The sequence below is a fragment of the Epinephelus moara genome, chromosome 17 (assembly GCF_006386435.1).
Source record: "Epinephelus moara isolate mb chromosome 17, YSFRI_EMoa_1.0, whole genome shotgun sequence".
Classification (NCBI taxonomy): Eukaryota; Metazoa; Chordata; class Actinopteri; order Perciformes; family Serranidae; genus Epinephelus; species Epinephelus moara.
The window spans coordinates 9095019-9116710 of NC_065522.1; the positions used below are offsets into that span (position 1 = coordinate 9095019).

At 41.0% G+C, this 21692-nt stretch overlaps 1 protein-coding gene across 1 annotated transcript in view; it reads left to right on the forward strand.

Annotated features, from left to right (window-relative positions):
- The window catches only part of LOC126404194 (neurexin-2-like), an 813153-nt gene that overhangs the window by 180818 nt on the left and 610643 nt on the right, over positions 1–21692 (forward strand). Inside the window, exon 4 of the mRNA XM_050067247.1 lies at positions 19207–19236. Within this exon, the coding sequence (XP_049923204.1) occupies positions 19207–19236 (30 nt within the window). The remainder of the gene's footprint in view (positions 1–19206; positions 19237–21692) is intronic.

The window sequence follows — 21692 nt, forward strand, 5'->3', positions numbered from 1 at the left end:
AGGCACAGTGTATGTGTGAGTATGCGAGTGGTGCGGCAGGAAGGACGAGGTATAACAGAGAAGATAACGGAACCCCACCGAGGTAGCAAGGTGGTTTGTCGGGCTTCAAACCCTCATCACTCGCCACTTTGTCTGTGTGTATTTCTCTCTCTTTGTCTCTCCCCTTCCCCTTATGCTGACATTTTTCAGGGCTACGTGACGCCGTGAATGACAACTAGGGACTCTTTGGAGTGTATGTCGGCAGAGTGGCCTGGCTGAAGGAGATAAGGAGAGGAGGCCGCACACATGCACACACATGCCCACACATGCCCACACACACATGCACATAGTCCATACTTAAAAAAAGGACACAGGGACCTCCATACATAGAATCCAAAGGAAGTCCTGGTGTCATTTTAGAAAATAATTTTGTAATTTATGTAGTATGTACATAGCCACACACATTGTGGACATTTCTGCACGTTCTGTTGTGGCCTAGTGTCAATATCAAGTGAACAACTCAAAGTGGCATTAACTGTTATTGATACTATACTTTGATGTGTTGTTAAAATGGAGTAGCATTTATCTCTTTTGCAAATTGCAGGGCTGAAATACTAAGCTCCTATGAAGAGATTAGTTACATTAAAACGTTTAAAAGTCTTGCCATCTCAGCTTCAACGCACACGTTCACATGTTGCATTTCCCACCTCCATTTCTTTGTGAAAGCGCTTTCATTGCAGCACCAGCCTGGATTCTGTTTGTTTGTTAGTTTATCCCTCAGGATATGAGCGGAAACTAACAATCAGTTTAAATTTTACCACATTTGCACGAGCTACATCACAAACGTATGCACACACACACACCTGTTGAATTGCACTACTCCAGTACTGTGTGAAAACACTAAAAGCATTTCAACAAGAGCGCTCCCGTAAGCACAGATGCTCATTAATATGTATAACCGTACACAGTAACTCAGGGTGATGCGCTCGCACACATATACACTCATATTCTCCGTCGCACCAGCGTAGAGCCCCAGCCCCAGCTTGCCGCCCTGCCTCTGGGATGGCAGTGGCAGATGGCGCCTGTTCAGAAGTGCCGGGTACCCAGATCTGTTGGTTGGAGCCCCGAGAGGTGCCGTTGATCATAGAAATGAAGTGGAGATGACACTGATCACTCTTCCGCCTCCTCCCCGAGCTCCCTCACTTTCAGTAAATGCAGAGGAGCCGAGAGATACTTAATGTGCAGAAAAGGTGAGGCAATATGGGAGGTGAATGCAAACAAACCAGAATCTTTACATGGAGGCAGTGTCTGGGGGAATTCGTATGCCGACAAGGCGGTGCTACCATCTTGTTAACTAAAAACAACACACACAATGAATGAATGGGTGAATTGTCAGTGATAAGCCCAGGCGAAAAAGAAAACCCACCTTGATTGATTTTGGTATTTCTGAGGCAGCTCTAATTATATGCTTTTGTTACTGACACTGATGAAATACTCAGAAACAGTTATTGATTTGGCTGCCTGACTCTTTTTTCAAGGCAGATCCATTCCACTACAGCTGGTATCAATCTTTATCCCAGTTTCTGATGCCTTATTTAGCCGAACAATTAATTTTAATTACAGGAGCTTATATGGAAATTGATAGATCTGGATCACCGTAATATGGACTGTTTCTGAGACACTGCCTCCTTTTTGATGTAGACCAGATTAATATTTTAGATCCATTTTGTTCTTGAAACGAAACATAGTATCAGTCCTGATACTGTTTTTTCATGCTTTCTGTTGCAACGTGTAAAGACGACATTTACTGAGACATGTTTTAATCCAAACACATTTTTGTTTGGCCATTTTGGAATACAGTGCCTACTTACACAAACTACTTACACAAGCTGGAGAAATTATGATTTCAGGGTGTTGTGCATCCGCCCCATTCTTGTGAACCCAATTTCTCAGTATTGTCTCTTGGGAATTTCTTAAAATTTGGCAGAAACGTCCACTTGGACTCAAACATGAACTGATTAGATGTTGGTGGTCATGAGATCACTGTGACCTCACTTCTGTCACATTCTTGTGAACACCATATCTGAGGAATGACTGGATGCATTTCATTACATCTGACACAAACAGCTTCTTGGAATTAAGCATGAGCTGATTACAATTTGGTGGTCAAAGGTCAAGGTCACAGTGACCTCAGAGAACACGGTTTTGACCACAAGTTAAGAAATCATATGCTAATAATGATAAAACTTCACACAAATGTCAAATAGGATAGAATGAAGTGATGACATTTTATATCCAGTTGGTCGACTATGTGATATCACAACATTTGGCAACATTGTCTACTGGCATGTCTCCATATGAGTCTGGACAGATACAAACTGCAACTTGACTGACTGGTGGAGGCAAACAACTGCTTGGTGGTTATTGTAGTTACTGTCAGTTTTCGCGAGTAGTTAATGTCATGTGACAGTTCTTTGCTGATTTGGGTTGACATTAACTTTTGCCACTTCCTGTAGATCATGATGCCTGACCTTGGGTTGGACGGGTCAGTGTGTTGGTTACGCTGCACACAAGAAAGTAACGGGAGGATGTGAGCCATTTTGATTTTGTTTACGCCTCACATTCTAAAATGCTGCCATGATACCTCTGATTAGATGTGAGGCTTGATTTATACTGGTGAAATATTACCATCTAAAATTAAGTTTTCCATCACAGTAAGAAAATTTTGTTTTGAGTTTGATTCTTTGTTTAACATGGCAACTTGGCAAGTGGACACATGCACGTAGGCCACACACTCATGCCACACACAGACCTTCCTTAAGAGCTTCACCAGGGATGAATGTGTGGCCCAGGGAGTGGATCCTATTGAGAATACTGCTTCCTTTTTCAATTTTCCCCTCTCCCCTGGTCAGATAAAGCCCTTTTCTTTGGTATAAGACACACTGCATAATTGCATATAATTGGATTTAGCAGTTCAGTGACCTTGTGGTCAGTTTGCTGGACTTGACAGAAGATAGCCTGAGAGAAAGTATGTACTGTACACATCGGCACGTATGTTTTAGGCTTTTGAAAGACAAGATGATCTAGACAAGTAATGTCAGCCTGATCCCTGGTGACCTGATGTCAGATACTCAACAGTGGTCTTTAGCTAGTCCTGACACAGCGGTGAACATGTCCTGACTATTTAACACATGCTAATGTTATCACTCTTGTGGATCACCAGAATCAATCTTTTTATAGTGTCACATAATAAGAACTTCTAATAAGCAAAGGAGAGCAGTGGAGGGCCGCAGGGGATTTGAGTTCTTTGTGCCTCGAGCCGGCACATTAGCATTCATAGAGTATCATGGATTAGAGCAGTAATCCTCAGGAAGCTTGTTTTTTTCTGATTTTTGCGATATCTTTGGTGCTAACCAGTCATGGCTTTGGTGTTTTTACACTGCACTGCACAGAGACTGTACTTTATATCAAAGAGTGGAGCTGATTCTGAGACATCTCCGTTCACGTAATTCTGTTTCATCTGTTCATGGCACTGTTTTACTTTTCTGTTTCAGTCACAGTGATGCTCACTGTTCATGCTAGCTGTTACAATTATGTGGTTCAAATACACTAGAAACAAAACGGAATCACTCCTCCAGACGGGCTTTATTGAGGACCCAACAGACAGTGGATGTACAACATGGCAAATTTTCATGAGCTCACAGTGTTCACAGGGTAGTCAACTGGACTTTCATTTATAGAAGGTCAGACATTATTTCTTTAAGCCAGGCTAATATCCAATTCAAGCCTAAAAACTGTGACGGAAAAATCCCTTGGAAACTGATTCCTCTATAAGTGTGTTATCTGCCCTCTCCAACTTGTAAACTGATGACCAAGTAATGACCCCCTGCCACTACACACACTAAGGGACAAAGGCGCCATATTCAGGGTCTCTCTCTTTCTCATGTGCGTTATGAGCCACTAATCCAGTTTCCTCTGGGCCCCCTGGGGATGAGCCGATCCAGCGGTGACTGGTATTCAGCCGCAGACACACTGCTCGGAACGGCTGCCATGGAGGAGATGAGGGCATTGAGTGCCAAATAGCTGGTGACTCAGGAAGCACCAAGCCCCTCTGATCTATTGCCAGATCCCTCTGAGGAGGTGGAGGTAGTGGGTGGAGGGCGGAGGAGGGTGGGATCGCAGATCAGGGAGGTTGAGCTACCCACTTTCCCAGTCCAACTGAAAATATTGCTTTGTGTCAAGCAACCTGCAGCTTTATGCTTCCCCTTTTTTTCCAGTTTTGAGAGAAAAAATGCAAAGGATTCAAAAATAGCCCAGAGAACAGATTGAGCGGTTTTCTTAAAGAGCTGTCGTGGGGCTCGAAACAGCACGGCGGATCTGAGGATGAAGTCGTGACAGATGGGATCAGTTGAGCCTAGTACAAAAGCCCTATCCGATTAAGCAATCCTACACTGTATGAGCGCTAGCCAAAACAACGGTGGTGAGGGTTTTGGCTAATAGTGATGACAATGTTTACTCTGCGTACAGTATCAAAGCCCCAAGGGCATTGGCAAAGCTACACTTTTGCACATGCATACACACATCAGGTGTGGCTGTGAGATAACATGGACTTCCACCTGAAGCGTGTGCGTCTCGCTCTCCCGAGAGCTCCTCAGGTTAACAGACTACTCCAATCAGTTTTTCTTGTTATTCTAGATAGGCAGGTGCCAGAGAAATGAATATGATGTGATGTGTTTTCGCATCTCTACTTTGCTATATTTGATCCGCCAAAATGTATAAACTCTGCCTGGTCTCTATCTACAATCTCTATCTGTTGGAGTGTGATTTTATACATCTCGTATATCGACTTGCTTGTTTTAGATGATAGTAATGTAATAAAATGTTAATTAATGCAGGTCTGTGTTCGTTCCACTTGTCTGCGCTTCATCAGTGTTGTTATGCATGCTGACAAATGCTTACAGTTAAAGAATACAGCCTTGGCAATATGGACTTAATGGGCTACAGGATTCCTGACTATATAAAAAGGATTTACCCCCAAAAGGCAATTTCGCTGTGGGAAGATTTATGAAAGGGTTGGGTTTATTCCATTGCCCTATACCTGCAATCTCTGCTGAGTTTACCTCTGTGGGCAATGAAGCAGGAGACAGTATTTTTTTTGTGAATGTCATTACTGATTCAAATGCACCCTTAATATAATTACTGAATTTTCTTATGTGGTTTTATAACCTTATTCAAATGCAAATCCCCCTTGACTTTTTCGAGTTGAGCGTTATGTATTTGGGTGGATAATGTAATAAAAACACACAATGGCAATCTTAATTGCTTGCAGAGAAAGACACACTGACAGGGAAAAGTGAGCTCCTCAGTGAGGCCAAAAAAGGGACAAAAGAACAGGGGATGATGGAGGTTAGGAAACAGGGTGAGAGAAAGATAAAGTCAGGCAGAGAAAGGAAAAAAGAGTACAAAGAGGACATTATCAGTAGATGAGAATGACAGTGGGAGAAAGACAGAGAGTAGAGGAATGTGAAGCAGAATGCGAATACACCAGTATGGCCATCGTCATGGTAGAAAAGATACTGGAGCCAGTTGCCATGCCAACAAGGGTTGGGCTGCAGCATCTCGAGTGTTTGTCCACAGAAGGCCTAAAAAGTGATGAGTGACTTTCAAGAGCAACAAAACTTGGGAAGAAAACAATTCAGCAGTGTTGAGGGGAAAAAATGGATTTGTGTCAGTCTTTTCTCTTTCACCTCACCGTTCTTGGACTGACTATAGTAGCTCATATATTTTAGGGAAATATAGCTGACACTTCAAGGTGGAGCACTCCACATCGCTAAAGGAAAAAATTATTAATGAAGGCAATGGCAGGCTTTAGGCATTTCCAGACAGGAAGGATGATGAGCAGAAATATGGGTTCTGCCTGATCTCTGCTCCACTGGTTACATTATTTTGTGTATAACTTTTTGTATTGGAATTCTTTGTAGTAAAACTATTTGACTGATACCCATTCACAAATACACACACTTTATTTCTTTTTTGTCTCTTTAGTTGTGGTTTTTCTCAGCGCCCATCATACGTGAAACCCCATTCCAAACAGAGCCGGGCTATTTCACAGCACAGCGGCACCAGACGTCTCCTACATTGTGTTTAACATTGTTGAAATATTTGTTTACAAGGTTCAGTGCCGTTTAATTTTCTTGTGATCAGCTCTCTCTCCTCTTTCTCTCCCTCTCTTCAGCTCCTTCTGCTCGCTCGAACTCAGGAGCCCTTTTGTTTGAATATGCAGAGGACTTCTCGCTCGCTGGTATTTGTTCAGTTTGCCTAATTAGAGTTTGGCGAGATGAAAGCAAGCAGCAGGGCTTTTTGCTCAGCGGCTCGAACTAAACGAGATACTGTTGTGTCTCTGGGAAAAAACAACTTGAGATTTGTTGTTTCCTTAATTTAGGGTTGAGCTCTGCCATTTTATGGCATGGCTTTGCTTTCAAAAGAGATGGCTAGACAAAAAAAAAAAAAAAAACTTTTTGTTTGAACTTATTGTTCTGTTCACATTAAGACTACTCACTTCTGTCCACATTTGCCTGACATTTTCCTTTTGACATTTCCTACAGCTTAGTGCACCTTCACTCATACTCACACAGCAAATATTAAAAAATGTTCGCAGTAAAGGTTCACCTTAAGAATGCTCTCAAGTCTTCAATTTTATGGAAATAGCTGAAGTGGCCTTTTATAACATAATGTATCAAAAATGACTTGGTTAATTCATCTGATTGTCAGAGCTGTCATCTTGCTTTAAGGGCAATTAAGAGATTAAGGATGAATATGAGGCTAATCTATTTAACATTACATTTCGCACAGTTCAGCTTGCTGAAGAGTCTGTTCAAGCTACTTCTTCAGAACCATTTTATGCACCATTATGCAGCAAAGGAACACACGATTATGCTGTTGTGAGTTAGGAGGATATACCAGGTGGGAATTTTACAATCTCAGTTAAATCAAGCAGCATATTGTTCCTCACAAAGAGGATTCCAGCCTCAGAAAATAGGCTCATGAATTATGAATACATTTGTTACACAATTTCCATTAATTTTGCCATAATTATCCAACTCTCTCTCAAATGACTGAACTTCCAGGAGCACTGCAGATTCCATGGTCTAATGGTGTTTACCCGACCCAATGAGCTAAATGTAGTTAGTGCATCGTCTCAGTTGGAAGACATTAATTTTCCATTATGGGATGTTGTTGTAGTTACCTGCTGAGACCCACCCCCTGACACAAGGCAGGAAGTCGCCCTGACAGAACCTCACGGGAAGCCACATTTCCAGGAAAAGTCATTACGATTTTATTTTTTTTCCTAACACGAAACTACAGTTCACTGCCGTGCTGTTAGTGGAGAGGAACAGGATGTGTGCTCTAAACGCCGGCTGAAGGGAGAAAATTGTCAAAATGAAACATTAAACATCAACAAACGCTCAAGGCAAGGTGCTATTTTGCACTAATGTCCCTGTAGATTACTTTGCCTTGACTTGAGCTTCCATGGCTCAGAGGACCAGGGGATTTTGTTGTTTTTACTTTATCTCACTGACATGGGTTTACTTTTGCAATAGAGGCGACAATGATAGACAAAAATATCTGCCTGTACAAGTCATTTAATACACTTTGGAGCTGAACATTTTTACTAGTAAAGAATGATCATTATGATCATTAATTTTTTTTTTCTTTTTTACTTTATTGATTTCGGAGTAATCTCCCTTATTTGTAGATACTGACACTTGAGACACATCACTAATAACTGGTTAAGTTTTTAGTATCTTTCCATTCAGAATTCCTTCAGTGCTTTTAAATTAGCTGAGATTTGAAACGTATATGAGACGACATGGTCACGGGGTAGACAACAGTAAATGCAAAGTTTTCATGGCCAGTTACATGGCAGGAAAATCAGTGTTTCTAGAACAGAAACTGTTAAACAATTTAACATTTGATATTACAAAAAGTAGTTCTCTATCTTCCGTCTTTTCAGGTTTGCTGCCATGTTTACGGAGGTAATTATGGCAGGCGGCTGTGGCTTAGGAGGTATGGCGGGTTCTCCACTAATTGGAAGATTAGCAGTTTGATCCCGGGCTTCTCCGGTCCACATGTTGAAGTACTGAACCCGGAATTGGCATGTGAACGTCTAAAAAACAAAACTCAGTAGCAGGTGGCACCGGCGACGGTAGCCTCGGCCACCAGTGTGTGCATATGTGTATGCTAATAAGTGAATATGACTCGAAGTGAGTGAGCCCTTTGAGTGGCCGGAAGACTAATCTGTCATTGTAGATGAACAAACGCCATCTTGTGTTGAAATTAAGAAGTGCAGTGGCAGGGCTTGCTCGTAGAAGTTGTATAAGATGGCAGCGACACCGTGTTGAAACTGCAATGTACACACAATGCTGTTTATTAGTAATATTCTAGTTCATCTTTAAAAAATGGCCGCAGTTTGTAGTAGTAGTCGTAGTAGTAATCTTTTTAAAGAAGAATTCGAAAATGCAAATGACAGTTGTCAGGGTATAAAACCTATGATCGCTTGATCTTGATACAAATCACGTCTTGATAGGCTAACAATAGCATAGCCTTCAGTGCTGAAAAGAAATTGATAAATCCTGAATTAAATCAAACCATGACCTTAAAGTCACGACACCCCTAATGATCAAACTGATCAAAAGATTGCAAAAGGAGTTAGAACTTGAAAGGATGCTGGCTTTGGGTAGGTTATGTCAGTGTGGGGGGTTGAGGTATTTTAATGGTTTTGTACATCATCCCTTGGGTGGTTGCATGTGCTAATCATCCACTTGAGGACTGGCTTCCTTCCTTCCATCAATACTGCCGGTCTCTCATCACATCTGACGTTGCAATTACAGCTTCCAACATCCCAGAGAAAAAAAACCAAAACACACACACACACACACTGTAAAGGACGGCATTGCATTTTGTTGCCCACTCCCCACTTTTAGCTTCCCTAATGAGTACAGTCCAGAAGTGGCAATCAGAGGCATTCATTCCATGAAATTGACTGTGGAAAGAGAGCGGATGGAGCGGGGAACAGTTGTAGGATGCATCTGCAGCACTGGCAGTTGAAGATTAGGAAGAGGAGAGGAAGGACAGATGGATACTCTGAGAGAGGCCACCAGATCTCAGTGGGGACTAATGATTAGTTTTGACCTCATAAATGAAAGGAAAATAGAGGTCAGACATAGAATTTATTGGTTTTCACAAGATGGACTCACCATGGCTCTGCTAGGCCAGAAACTCGAAACATTTGGGAACTGAAAAAAAGACAAACGGGAGGACAGAATTTAGGAGATATACTCCAGGGCATGAGGATGCTATGTTTGCTGTATGACACATTTTGCTTTCAGTGTTGATAGAGCCCCTTCTTTGAAGGAAATGAATTGGGGTGTTATGTAAGAGCGAGTGAAACATCGAGGCTCCTTTGAGCATCTTTAGGCCATCTTGTGTAAATTAGCATAAGTGAAGAAATCATCAACACCCCTACTGTGTGTTAGCTTCGATAGCTAAAACATGAAATTAGTCAAAATTCTCCGGCTCGACATATGGAGGTCCTATTTATTTATGAACTGTTTAATTAAGATGGAACCGCAACTGTTCAGATCTCTACCCCTCACCAGTCTCCAAGACACTCTGATTTATTTTTCCAGACATATCCCATGACATATTAGCTGTGTTTTAATGAACAAAATGTGCGAGTCAAAGTGATTCACTCAGCGTTATGCAGTTAATTAGGAGATGTGGGGGAGCATAATATCTCGATATGAGATATTTTCCCTTGTAGGACTTAACTATGATCTCCCCACGTACAGAATAGACAGTTATTAAGCCAATAAACAACACTTAAAGTGTTTGCAGTATGGCTAAACCCTTAGTGAACAAAATGTTTCACCATCAATTTCATATGGAATGTTCATTTTTTGTATCTTGAATTGTGTAGTATTTTGGGACAGTGCCTACATTAATTCTGAAAGACCAAAGCTGTGGCACCAAAGTTGGATCTTTATTCAAGTCAGGAGAAAAATGTTTTGGATTACCTGTCAAAGGAACATTGGTTTGAATATTCTCTGTCTGCAAACCTTGGCATGTGCAACCTTAATTATGTAGTGCTGCCCTGTCTAATTGTAACTTTGAATAGTAAATCATGTCATTTGACAGGCTTCCAAACAACTTAGTGCATCGCCCCTGACAGATGATGGCTGTTGCTGCTGTGTAAAGTGGAAAGTGACCATAAAGATTTAATGCTTCACTCGCTCAGCTTAAGTGCCTCGCCTGGGGTCAACAGTTCCCTGTGGTATTTCCGAGGGAATCAAATGCATGCTCATGCACACACGCACACACACACACACACACACACACAGAAAAGAATTCTGAATTGCTGTAAAAGGAGTGCATTTTTTATTCAGATACCTTGAGAATCTAGGGCATGCTGCCAGAAACCAACACACCAAACTGAGAAATAAACATGTTTTTTTAATATTTTTTGGTATATATTCACTGCATAAATGCTATGAAATCCTGTATAGTTTAATATGTGAATTTTATTTGCCGTGGTACTGTAAAAATGTTCAGATTGCCTGTCCACCGCTTTCATATTCAAAAGATTGTACAGCCAGTGTAAAATTCCCTTTTTGCTTCTTTGTTGCTGAAATACAGCTGTGCCTTTGCTTCAAATATAAGCTCTTTTCACATTGCTGTTGTAACTGGTCAGTTGAGAAGCAGTCCGATCCGTGTTGCAATGTGATCATAGGGCTGCGGTGCATAACATTCAAGGGAGATGGTTTGCGGTACTGTTGCAGAATAAATCTGTAGAGAGGGACCTGCGTGGTGCTACAACTGAAACATCCTACTGATCCTGTCTTGATACAACTAAGTCACAGCCACAAGAGATACATCTCGCAGCTAACATGGCAGTATTTCTCCCCAAATCTAGAGTAGTCTTGTGTGTAGTGCTGTAACAAATACTCAACAACATTACTATGTCTCCCACTTCTTACTCTTTCTGTCTTGTGGTGAATCTTAGTATTTGTGTCATAATGCTTTACAAAAGTTCAGTCTCAGGCATAGTGGTTAGTGCATGCTCACACTCAAGCTGCACCCAGGCTTCTTAAGAATGCTGAATAATGGACTTTTACTCCCAGTGGCAGCTTGCAGTTAACCCAAATCTAATCTTTAAAACATCCCTTCAGAATCCTACTGGTGATGTCATACATCTGTGCTGTGCTACAGTGTATTGTTGTGCAAAACAAAAGACACTGCAGTGACCATGGTGTTCATGGAACTCCCTAAAAATTTGCTATTTCACCCAGTGGTGGTACTTTACATCCTGTGTCACACAGTGTTGTATGCCTGATGCACAGTTATGTTTACTCATATTTGTCTCAGCACTTTTTGCATAAGCTAGCAAAACAGTTGTTTATAAACCTAATCTTTGCCTTAACCCCAATATTAACCCTACAGGGGGATTAAGGGCCATCAGCATCATTGATTAACAATATGACACATTATACTAAAAAATATATACAACTGAACATTTCCTAAAACACTGTATATTGACATTTAGAAGGACTGAATTATGTCCAACAACAAAATCTGTTAAGACGAGGGGTGTTGTATTCTGATACCAATGTAGCATCTTGCATCAGTAGATGGCCGGCCCTAACAGGTTTCCAAAGCAGACTATCATTAAACATGTACACAGGTGTGAGAGCAAATATGCAAATTATAGGAAAACATGAACAGTGTATTCTATATGCATTCATACTTGTCATGCATCAAAAAATCCATATTGTATGTTTGTTTTCTTCAGTCTAGTTTACCTAATTTTCCAAACTTCAGAGATAAAACTAGCTCATACTTCACCACTCAGTCCAACTTCTCATTTTCGTCAAACCAAAATAAAACAATTTTTGTTATGCATTCTTACAGAGGTGCACTCAGGATATCATATTAGTGGAAAACTAATAGATGTGCACACAGACCACAGTTGCTGAAGCCTGCCCTCCTGTGTCTTATCTCTAGAAACAGATATCTGCATCTGTATGGCGATGGGACAAAATTTTGGTACCGTAAGTATACTGGTTTCTGTTTGTCGTCTGTTTGTAGTCTAGTAGTGCTGACAATCGTGTTTGAACAGCAAGGAAACAGTCTGTGCAGAGAGGTGGAACGCATTGGCCAAATACAATCTTTGATTTTCGATCTACAATCTTTCTTGAAATGTATCCCCATTCATATGCAGATATCTGCCTATAGAGATCAGCCAAAATTAGCGGCACATGGAAGACAAACTCTTGGCCCAGATACTCAATAGCTACACTCAATCTCCCAAAATGTTGGCCGTGTCCCAAGAGGGGCATCATCAGAGCGATAGCCAATGGGTTCAGAGATTATAGTAAGTGCTGCAAAACCAACCCCATTCAGGTGAAATACCAAGTTTTTAGGGAGTCCCAGGTGCTCATACTGTAAAAGCAGGCATAGTCATTGATGGAACACTGATTGACTGAATTTGAGTACTGAACAAAGCTTAAACTACTGACCATACAAGGACCAGTGGATCAAAGCGTTTCCAGTCTTCATGGCGCTTTTTAATTGAGGGTCAGTGCTGGTGTCAGGTAAATGACAAGACTTCATCTCAGCATGCCTTTTTTTATTCTTTTCTCTTTTTGGCTGAAACATCGATAAGGCATTTTGATGTTCCGCAGAGCAGTGGGCGAGCATTTCTTAGAATACACAGCATGTACTACAAATTATGACCAAGGCAGAATCTGTTCACTGTTCACACACACAGAAACTCAAAAGCTCGGAGAGTGGTGGGCTGCTACTCATTGTGAATTGGACCTGGCGTTGCAGTCCTGCGCCGCCCGCTGTGCTACAGAGATTTAAAAGGTGCCCAGCGGCACTACAGGGGAAAGTTGAGAACAGCCCGACTTTACAGATCCGATAAGTCTTGCCAGCTCAGGTACCATTGTTGTATTAAAAGAGTTTCAGCAATGCATATTCTGTGCTAAACTGTACAACCGGAAATTGACTACTTCCTCGTCTATGGTATGGCAGCTATGTCAGATCACAACTGCCCAGCTGGAGCAGAATATATATATTACGTCCTCAGCCCAACGCACACACACACATGCAGCCTCACAAGATGAAAGAGACTTCCTTTTACATTGTAGCTGTGTGTGAAGAAAGTCTTATATCCTTTATTAAAATCACAGCAAGCTGCAGTCTTTGACTCGACACTGTCGGTAAGTGTCTGTGGACCCAATGAGCAAGATTTTCACTTGATTTGACTTGATGTTAAAGTATAGAACATGTTTCTTGCCTTTGAAATGGGGCAAGCTCCATGTTAATAATTTAAAGCATTGTAAGACACGGAAGCCTTTAACATCAGTCTATAACTCTCAGCAAGATTATAGAGGTCTTCTTAGCCCCTTACCTCCCACTATCTCTTCCTTTCTCTCTCTCATAGAATAGATATCCACAATGAATTATTAAAGCACTTTGAATTCTGCCACAGTCTCTATATTACTTAAAGCTGTGCAAAGACACTATGCATTATGGATCAGCCAACTAAGATGAATATTATTCACATTCAATCAGAACCATTTTCCCACATCTTTTAAGCAGATGTTTTTACAAATTGCCCTGGTTTGTTTCTCAGCCCTCGAGGGCCGTGCCTGCACTTTTTGGCAACGGGAGACATACAGCAATGATTACGCAGTGAAACTTTATCTGTGCCCAGGCCTAGTAAAAGCCAGTGATTTGTGGACGTGTCAAATGTTTTGGATATTGTGCGGTTTTATATCTTGTGCCAAGGGTGCACCCAGCAATAAGCTGCACATAAAACCATTTATTGTTCTTATTTTATACTTCATGACTTTTATACACTTGGATAGTTCTTGCTTTTTGGTAATGCTCGCTCCCACTAAAGTCATCAAAGGCGGTGTCGCTGAGAAATATGTTTTAACCGACTGCTGTTTTGGGATCTGCAAGGAAAGACGAGGGTTTTGTGTCAGTATGGCATGTGCCTTCAGGAGGCGCGTAAAGTGCGGTGGCCATATGTTGTGAGAGTGAGAGTCCTTGGAGGATGGTGCTATTTAACATGCCATTGCAGCACCACAGGGGGCTTGGGAAGCAAACACATTCTTCCTTCTGACTTAGTCTATGTGTCCATCTGATGAACGAGGGAAGGAGGTAGTGAGAGGGAGTGCGGAAGGGGTAGAAAGGGCCAATGATGATGACTCCCATTCTTCTCTGTTCCCTCCCATTGTGTGTTGTTGTTGCTGTCCTGAGACCCAGCACATCTGTTCATGTGTGTGTAGGATAATGTGACAGAGTAATGTCTTACAAGGTCATTCAAGAACATGCTGTACCTGTCCAGACAAAGAGATGCCAGAGACCACAGTATTAGCCATATATTTACTCGTCGATGGTTGATAAATTGATTAATTAACAGTTAAGTGCAAGTGTCAGTCTGGTGTATCTATAGACTTGTATACAAACATATGGCACTGCCTGGCTTTGTCTTTATAAGGGCCAATATATTGATTATACTCGAATCACGGCTTGTTCCACATGGGATGTATAAAATAACTATATCACAAACATTATTTTTGCGATATACTACCATGAGATTCGAGCTTTGGTTCTCTTGCTTTCTGCTATGGTTCTCTCCCTCTTATAGACAAAACACACAAAAAAGACTCACCAAAATCCCCTGCCCCTCCACACCACTCTCTCCTGGGTGATAGTGTGTGAACAGGCGTGGTTTTGTATCTGCAGGGCTCCAGACCATGACCATTTTGTGACCATGAAGCACCAGGGCAACTTGCAATTATTATTGATGTATGAACTGGAGAGCTGTCAGTTTGTTTTCTGCTCAAAGTGAATGAATTCTCATGTTCAAAAATGCCTCATAATGCTTTAACTTTCCGCTAACTGCTAATAGCTAAGTGTTGACCGGAGAAGAGCTAGGTGCTTCAGAATTTAGGCACCAGTGGTTCCACTTTATTGGATTTATTTCAGTACAGCAGTACTTCATTTAACTGTATTGTAATGAAATTTTATTTAACTTTATTGTAACAGTACTTTAACTTTGTTTAGACAGTGCATCATTTAACTTTGCTTTAACTGAAGTTGTTTTACTTAAGTTAACTTTGTTATAACAGTACTTTATTTAACTCTATTGTAACAGTATTTTATTTAACTTTATTTTAACAGTAGTATTTTTTAAGTTTACTATTCTAGTAGTTTAAAGGAGAAAAGCCTGAAAATATTGTGATATTATTTATAGGCCATGCTGACCAGACCTAGTCTTTATCGTGCACTATCTGGTAGGACACTGTTGTTTATGCCACCAACACTCATTTGAATGAAATCGGTAGTTTTCAAAACAATAGTGGCCTGTGTTCATCAGACCTGAAAGCAGAGCAGAAGAAAGTGGCAGATGAGGAAGAAGAGAGCAGGAGGCAGCTGCAGCTGGCTAATGGAGGGCTGGATGTGAAGACGGGGAGCAAGGAAAAGGTGGAGAAATGGGCGGAAAAAAGAGGAGAAGAGGAGTTGGCCAGATAAGACGTAAGCATGTCTCCTCCTAATGGCAGAATTATGACCCAGCTCCATCTGCCACTCAATCATGACCAACCAATCGGCGCCGGTTCTGTTCGGCACTCCCATCTGTACTCACCGCAGAATTAAGGATGTAATCAAATGCTCAGATGTCAAGGAGACAGGGAGACTCATAGTTTGGGCTGTGTGTTTGTCACATTCTCAGTATGTGTGGCAAGCGTTGCTGCTTGTGGCTGTGGTAATTTCATTTGTGCTTCAATATTGAATGCAGAACGGAAGTTAAGAGAGATAGAGCTTTTCCTTATGTCGGCTGTATTCGGATGTCTTACAGTGATCAGTAATTTCAATTTTGAGTCATGCCGCCTCCTCTCTCTCTCTCTCTCTCTCTCTCTCTCTCTCTCTCTCTCTCTCTCTCTCTCTCTCTCTCTCTCTCTCTCTCTCTCTCTCTCTCTCTCTCTCTAACCACTTGCTAGTGAAAGCCATCACATCCTGATCAGGATCTGGCATGGTACAGTAGGAGTCTGGCATCCTGAGCCTCTGCCAAGACAACAAAGTGTGTGTGACTGGCTGTGTGTGTTGGTGTGTGTGTGTGGCTTTTGTGTCTCTCTGTTTTGGGGAAAATGTGTGAAAAGAAAAGTTTGGCACGTTGCACGGATCAAATCACAACTTATTAATTTCCTGATACGATACCTTGGAATGAATTTCTCCTTTTGATTGATTTTTGGCTTTTCTCAGCCATGGCGCTGCACACCTGTCTGTAAATCTCTGGTTAACACTGGCTGAGAAAATGCCTTTTGACAACATCCCTCTTTTCCTTTTCTTACCCTCTCTTTTCCAGCCTTTTCTCGTCTTCCTCCACCATAAAATCATGCCACTGTCTTTTGCCTGCCTGAGCTGGATGAAGCCGAGGCAGTGGGGTGGGGGCATTTGAATGATTTGGTATGCAGCGACAGCACCGTTCTGTTTCATTGCAGGAGCCTTCGCCTTATCTCCTTAATGGATTATGAGCAAGGGAACAAAAACAGAGGGAGGCAGAGTGAGAATGATTGGACTCCCTGCAAAGGGCCGGCAGGAAACGGACTGCAGCCAGATAAATAAAACACTCTGCCTGTACATTTCCTCTGCCCCTGAATCACAGATGTTATTAAGAAAGAAGACAATAGGAACAGCTTGTAGTCAAGAGTCATTTGAGCTTGAGCTTTGCATCCTGATTTACTCACTCGCTGGTGGTGGCATGGACATGTTTTGAGCATTCTGGCTGCAGCTAGCCCTAGTTGAGTGTTAATTTGTTTTCTGAGACATTAGACACTATCTTTTTCTTGTTTGCCTGCAAGAAAAAAGCAGCAACTGAATGTTTAAGTAACCTTAGCTGTCGAGCACCTCAGTTTGGTAGTTCGTTGTCTAAATGTCATACAGACGAACCCAGGTGAGTTTGCTGTGCTTGGAAACTGACGTTTTGGCATTGATTCATGCTTTTTTAAAGACTGTCTCTCCTTTATAGAGTTCTGAAATCAGCTGCAGAAAACAGTGAGTACAGAATACCTGCATTCCTTTGGAAAAAAAAAAGTCATACTACTGTATATGTAGAGCAATACAGGACCAAACTATGAATCCCAAGCACCAAGGAAACAATTCCAAATATAAAATATTCACATGTTTAATAGCTAAATCTTGTGCTCATAAACTGCAGCCAGCAGTGATGTGAGTCCTTTCAAGTCTGAAGGGTCTTTTATGTAGCAAATAGCTTTTATAGCAGATTACTGTAGAATATTTTCTGTATATTGGACCCTTGTTCATGCTTTTAAATGGTGATATTCCAAACACAAGTAAAGCACTCCAAGGCTGCACCACAGTACTTCCTTGATTGTAAGAGGTTAATTTGATGTTGTTGTTTGTTGGTAGTGCAGAGAGCCTTACGTTTGAAACGGTATTGATCAATGAAAAGACAGGTTTGCTTGAATCGATTTGACCTTTTGGGACTTCTTGTCCAACAGACATAATATTGTTGATATTCTGTGCTGCCCGGGGTTAAATCCAATTTGCTTTAGCCTTTCAGTTTATTTGGGAATAAACCTTGCTTTAGGCCATAGTTAAGTCCATGTTTCATTTTTGTTCTATTTCTCTTTTCAAGGTTTGCCTCCAAGAATTCTAACGACAAGACATGTCAGTGTATGTTTACAGTGCACTGCCCCGTCAGCTATAATTTTTGAGGAGATATGTTATTATATCCCTCCTGCCAGGCGTTTCTCCCTGATGATCCTCTGTGCAGTAGCCTTCCTCAACAGGTGCTCTAGGAAGGCTGATATTTTAAACAGAGGTATTATATAGGATAAATGTCCCTGTTAAGACCACAAAATCCCATTTAAAGACATTTTTGATATAAATTACTCAAATTTAAGTGAGGAAATTTTAGTCAGAATGAAAGCCTTATCTTTCAATAATTGATTTATACTAATTTCTTATGTTTTTAGGTCACTGTGGTTGTAAACCCTGCTTCTCTACTACTGCTTAAGAATCTTTATTTTCATTTTCTCACAGTCTAGACAGGAGTGTGCATGTTGACATGCACAGTTATGCAGCACAAAATTCCTTGTGGTGGTACAACAAAGTCTATCAGAGACAGTAAGGTCCTTTTGTTCTGTTTTCACTATTTTTACTCCAGTTAGTTAAATGAATGACCTTCAACAGGTAGGATTTGTTTGGGTTGTCATTTCTCTTAATAACGGCTTTGAAAATGTGGTTGCTATTTCTGGTGGGGCCATTGTGCTGCGACTTGATTGGCTACAGTGATTATCTGGAGACGGTAGATGTTGACAGTGAGTTTTGAGAAATTAGGACCTTAAAAAGATGATTTATTACAAATTTTACACAGTATTGATTTTGTGAATGTTTTGATGGATGGATTTTCACGTATCCAAAATGGTTTGCTATTTGATGTTAACTGTTGTTCACCAACCACAGCTGGATCTCACTGTGGACATCTTTCTTTGAAATCTATTGATCTGTGTTTTTGGCAAGATGTGTGTGCTATAGCCTACAGTAATAGAGACAGTAAATAAATATTTTGGGCTGGTGTTGTGTTGCTGGATACTCACATCTGTGTTAGAATAATCTTTGGCTTTGAGTTTTTAAAGGCAACACAAAACACTTTATCCCGTAGCGAGGTTTTTTTATCCAGGTTTATCTCTGACCCTCTCTGTGTGAGACCTTGCAGAGCTCCGATTCTTTTTTTTATGATTTGTGTACAGTAAGAGATGAGGAATTCAGTTCAAGCTTTTTCTGCCAAACAGTTCTGTGTGTTCCATAAGTACTCCAGAGGAAAAAAAAGCATTTGTGAGAGCAATAGCCTTCGGGGGTTGCGCCAAATGAAAATGCTTTTTTTTCTAAACCCCCCACACCTCACTCAAGAAGTGTTTGCTTGTTTTCTGTTACTATTCGCTCTCTCTCTCTCTATCTCTCTTTCTTGTTTTTTACCTTTGATTTGAACTCTGACATCCAAGTCTGCCCCAGGATGTCTGTCACAAACTGCAGTCCAACGTTGTGACAATGCTTTTTTTCTTCCCGTGCCTTTTATGACCTTCTTTTCTTCCTCTTTCTGTTCTTTTTTTCTGTTTTTTCCCTTTCAAGGTCTGGCGCACCTGACGTTAAACGACCAAGGTATGGGTTCATTCCTTTTATTTTAGTTCTGTTTTTTTTAGAGGAATTGACTCAGCCTCTTTCCCTTCCCAACCCCTCGGAACTGCCGCTCTCCCTCCCAGTTTCCTCCTCTGCTTTTTACCTTCTCTCGGTGCCATGTCCCTCCATTTCTTCCCAATTCCCTCCTTGTCTTTTTAACTCTCTGCAACATCCTCCCCTGTTGCTGCCCCCTTCTTCCTCCTTCCATATCTCTCCATCTTTTTTTGTTGTGCCTCCTGCTTCTCCTCCCTCTCCCTGCCGCCATGTCTTTGTGCTTTTCCGTGACCTCCACCAATGTGTGTCCCACCCCTTGTCCTGTCCTATGGCTCACGTCCTGGACCTTCACTTCTGACCACCTTTGACCCCGACGACCTGACCCCCGGGGCTGAAGGTAACACTTTTCTGCTATCCCTTTTGCTTGGGTTTAAACAGAAAGTACAAAAAAAAAAAAAAAAAAAAAAATGCTGATTCTATTGGAAATGTGTTGGTCAAAGTTACAAAAGCAAAATGTGTCCACACCCCCATTCACTAACACTTCAAGGTGAAAGTGTTGTCGAATGTGCAGAGTTTCTCTTCACCACTCTGCTGACATTCCCATTGTTTGGCATTCTGATTTAAAGGGCTACAGTTCAAGTTATGACTCAAGCTTAAATTATATGTTTGACTTTTCATGAGAAAATGTGTCTGCAATTGTTCTGATGTTGCTATGAACACTGGATGTTATTTTTTATGCTATGTTGTACACCACAGCTGTTTAATCTCTGCCACACCACACCTCTCTCTATCCTTCACACTTTATTCTCCTCATCCTCGGATATTCAAATCATGAGCAACAGACATTTTATGTGAAAATTTGTGATTTTGTATACTCTTGCAGCCAAAATGTGTTTACAACTACACACCAAGCTCCAGGCTGACTATTTACTACTTCCTCACAGTTATGTTCTCCTCATTCTCTGACCTTTCTCTGCCTCTGGCCTCCCTGCGAGGGCCGTCCATGGAAATAAAAAGTGTTAAAGCAAAGTTCACAAGAGAGAAAGTAAGTGAACAAGTGCAGTAGCCAGTGAATGCTCTGACCTTTACTGGTGTGGAGAGAGCTTCCTGTCTTCTGCCATCATAGTCCGTGATCCAGGCAGACTGGATCAACAACCCATTTCCTCCGACTCAGCCCTTCACTCTGTTTCACTGATTAATCTCAAGTTGTTTTCCCCATCATGTCAAGATACTGAAGCTTTGGTTTAACTGACACATTTAGAGAGTGACTCACCTTGGATTTAAAAGCTCACTCTGACTTTCAGTGAACCCTGCTGAAACATTTGTCACCTTGCCCAATAACTGGCTCCAAAATCACCTTTTCTTGTCTTTTTGTTCATTCGTTGGATTTTAGCTTCACATAAAGTGGAGCGAAACATTATAATATTATATCAGAACCTTAATTACTGCTGTGAAGAAATTGATTGAGTGCAGCAGCTGAATCAAAGTCAACTGTAGCGTCTGTCATTAGTCTGCAAACTTATGTGTCAAATGATTTGGAGTGAGAATTTAAATTTCATAGAAAAAAAAAAAAAAAAAAAAAAAGATCCATGGTTGTCAGTTCTACCACTGCAGGTGAAATTGTGCCTGACAGATTACAAGTAGATATAGTAGCTCATACCCAGTATCCATTGGTCTCTGTGTTTAATTAAGTTTAATGACATTTATTTTGCAAGGTCATGAATCTACAGGCCAAAAATGTACATCATCATAACCTATGTATTACTTGAAGTTGTCTTTATTCTTTGGACAATAGCGCTAAGCACTAACATAACATATGCACATTAGCAGTGTAATTATTTATAACCATTCTTACAAAGTTCATACTTCCCTCTGTAGGATACAGTAAAAATATCAGTGCGAGTTTGTCTGAGTGTTTCAGACTCGAATTAAGTTTTCTGCCAACCAAAGATAGGTTATTTGTCATTTAATTGACTAGTCAATCAACAACAACAAGAAGAAATAAACAAATAATATAAAATGAAAAATCTGCAACCATTTGATAAGTTGTTTCAAATACTGCATGACAATACCAAATTGTAATGGTTCCTGCAGCTCAAATGGGAAGATTTGCTGCTTGTATTATTTATTTTGTTTTGTTTTCATTATTGAAAATTCAATTTATTTTTCTTTTGGACTGTTGAGTAATACAACAAATTTGGGGGGAAAAAATAATGCTCTGAATTGTACTCCTAAAATACATATCAGGTGAAATGAGTGTGCATGGCAGTAATTGGGAGTGTCGGGGAGGCATTTTTAAACGCATATCAACACATTTTCACTCTGACCTCATCACATATCATTGCTTGTTCATGGACTTTCCACGTGGATATATGATGTGCAAGGTAGCCTGGGTGTGTCTGTTGTTGACGCTCAGGGACGCTGTGTCAACTTCAGCATGGTAC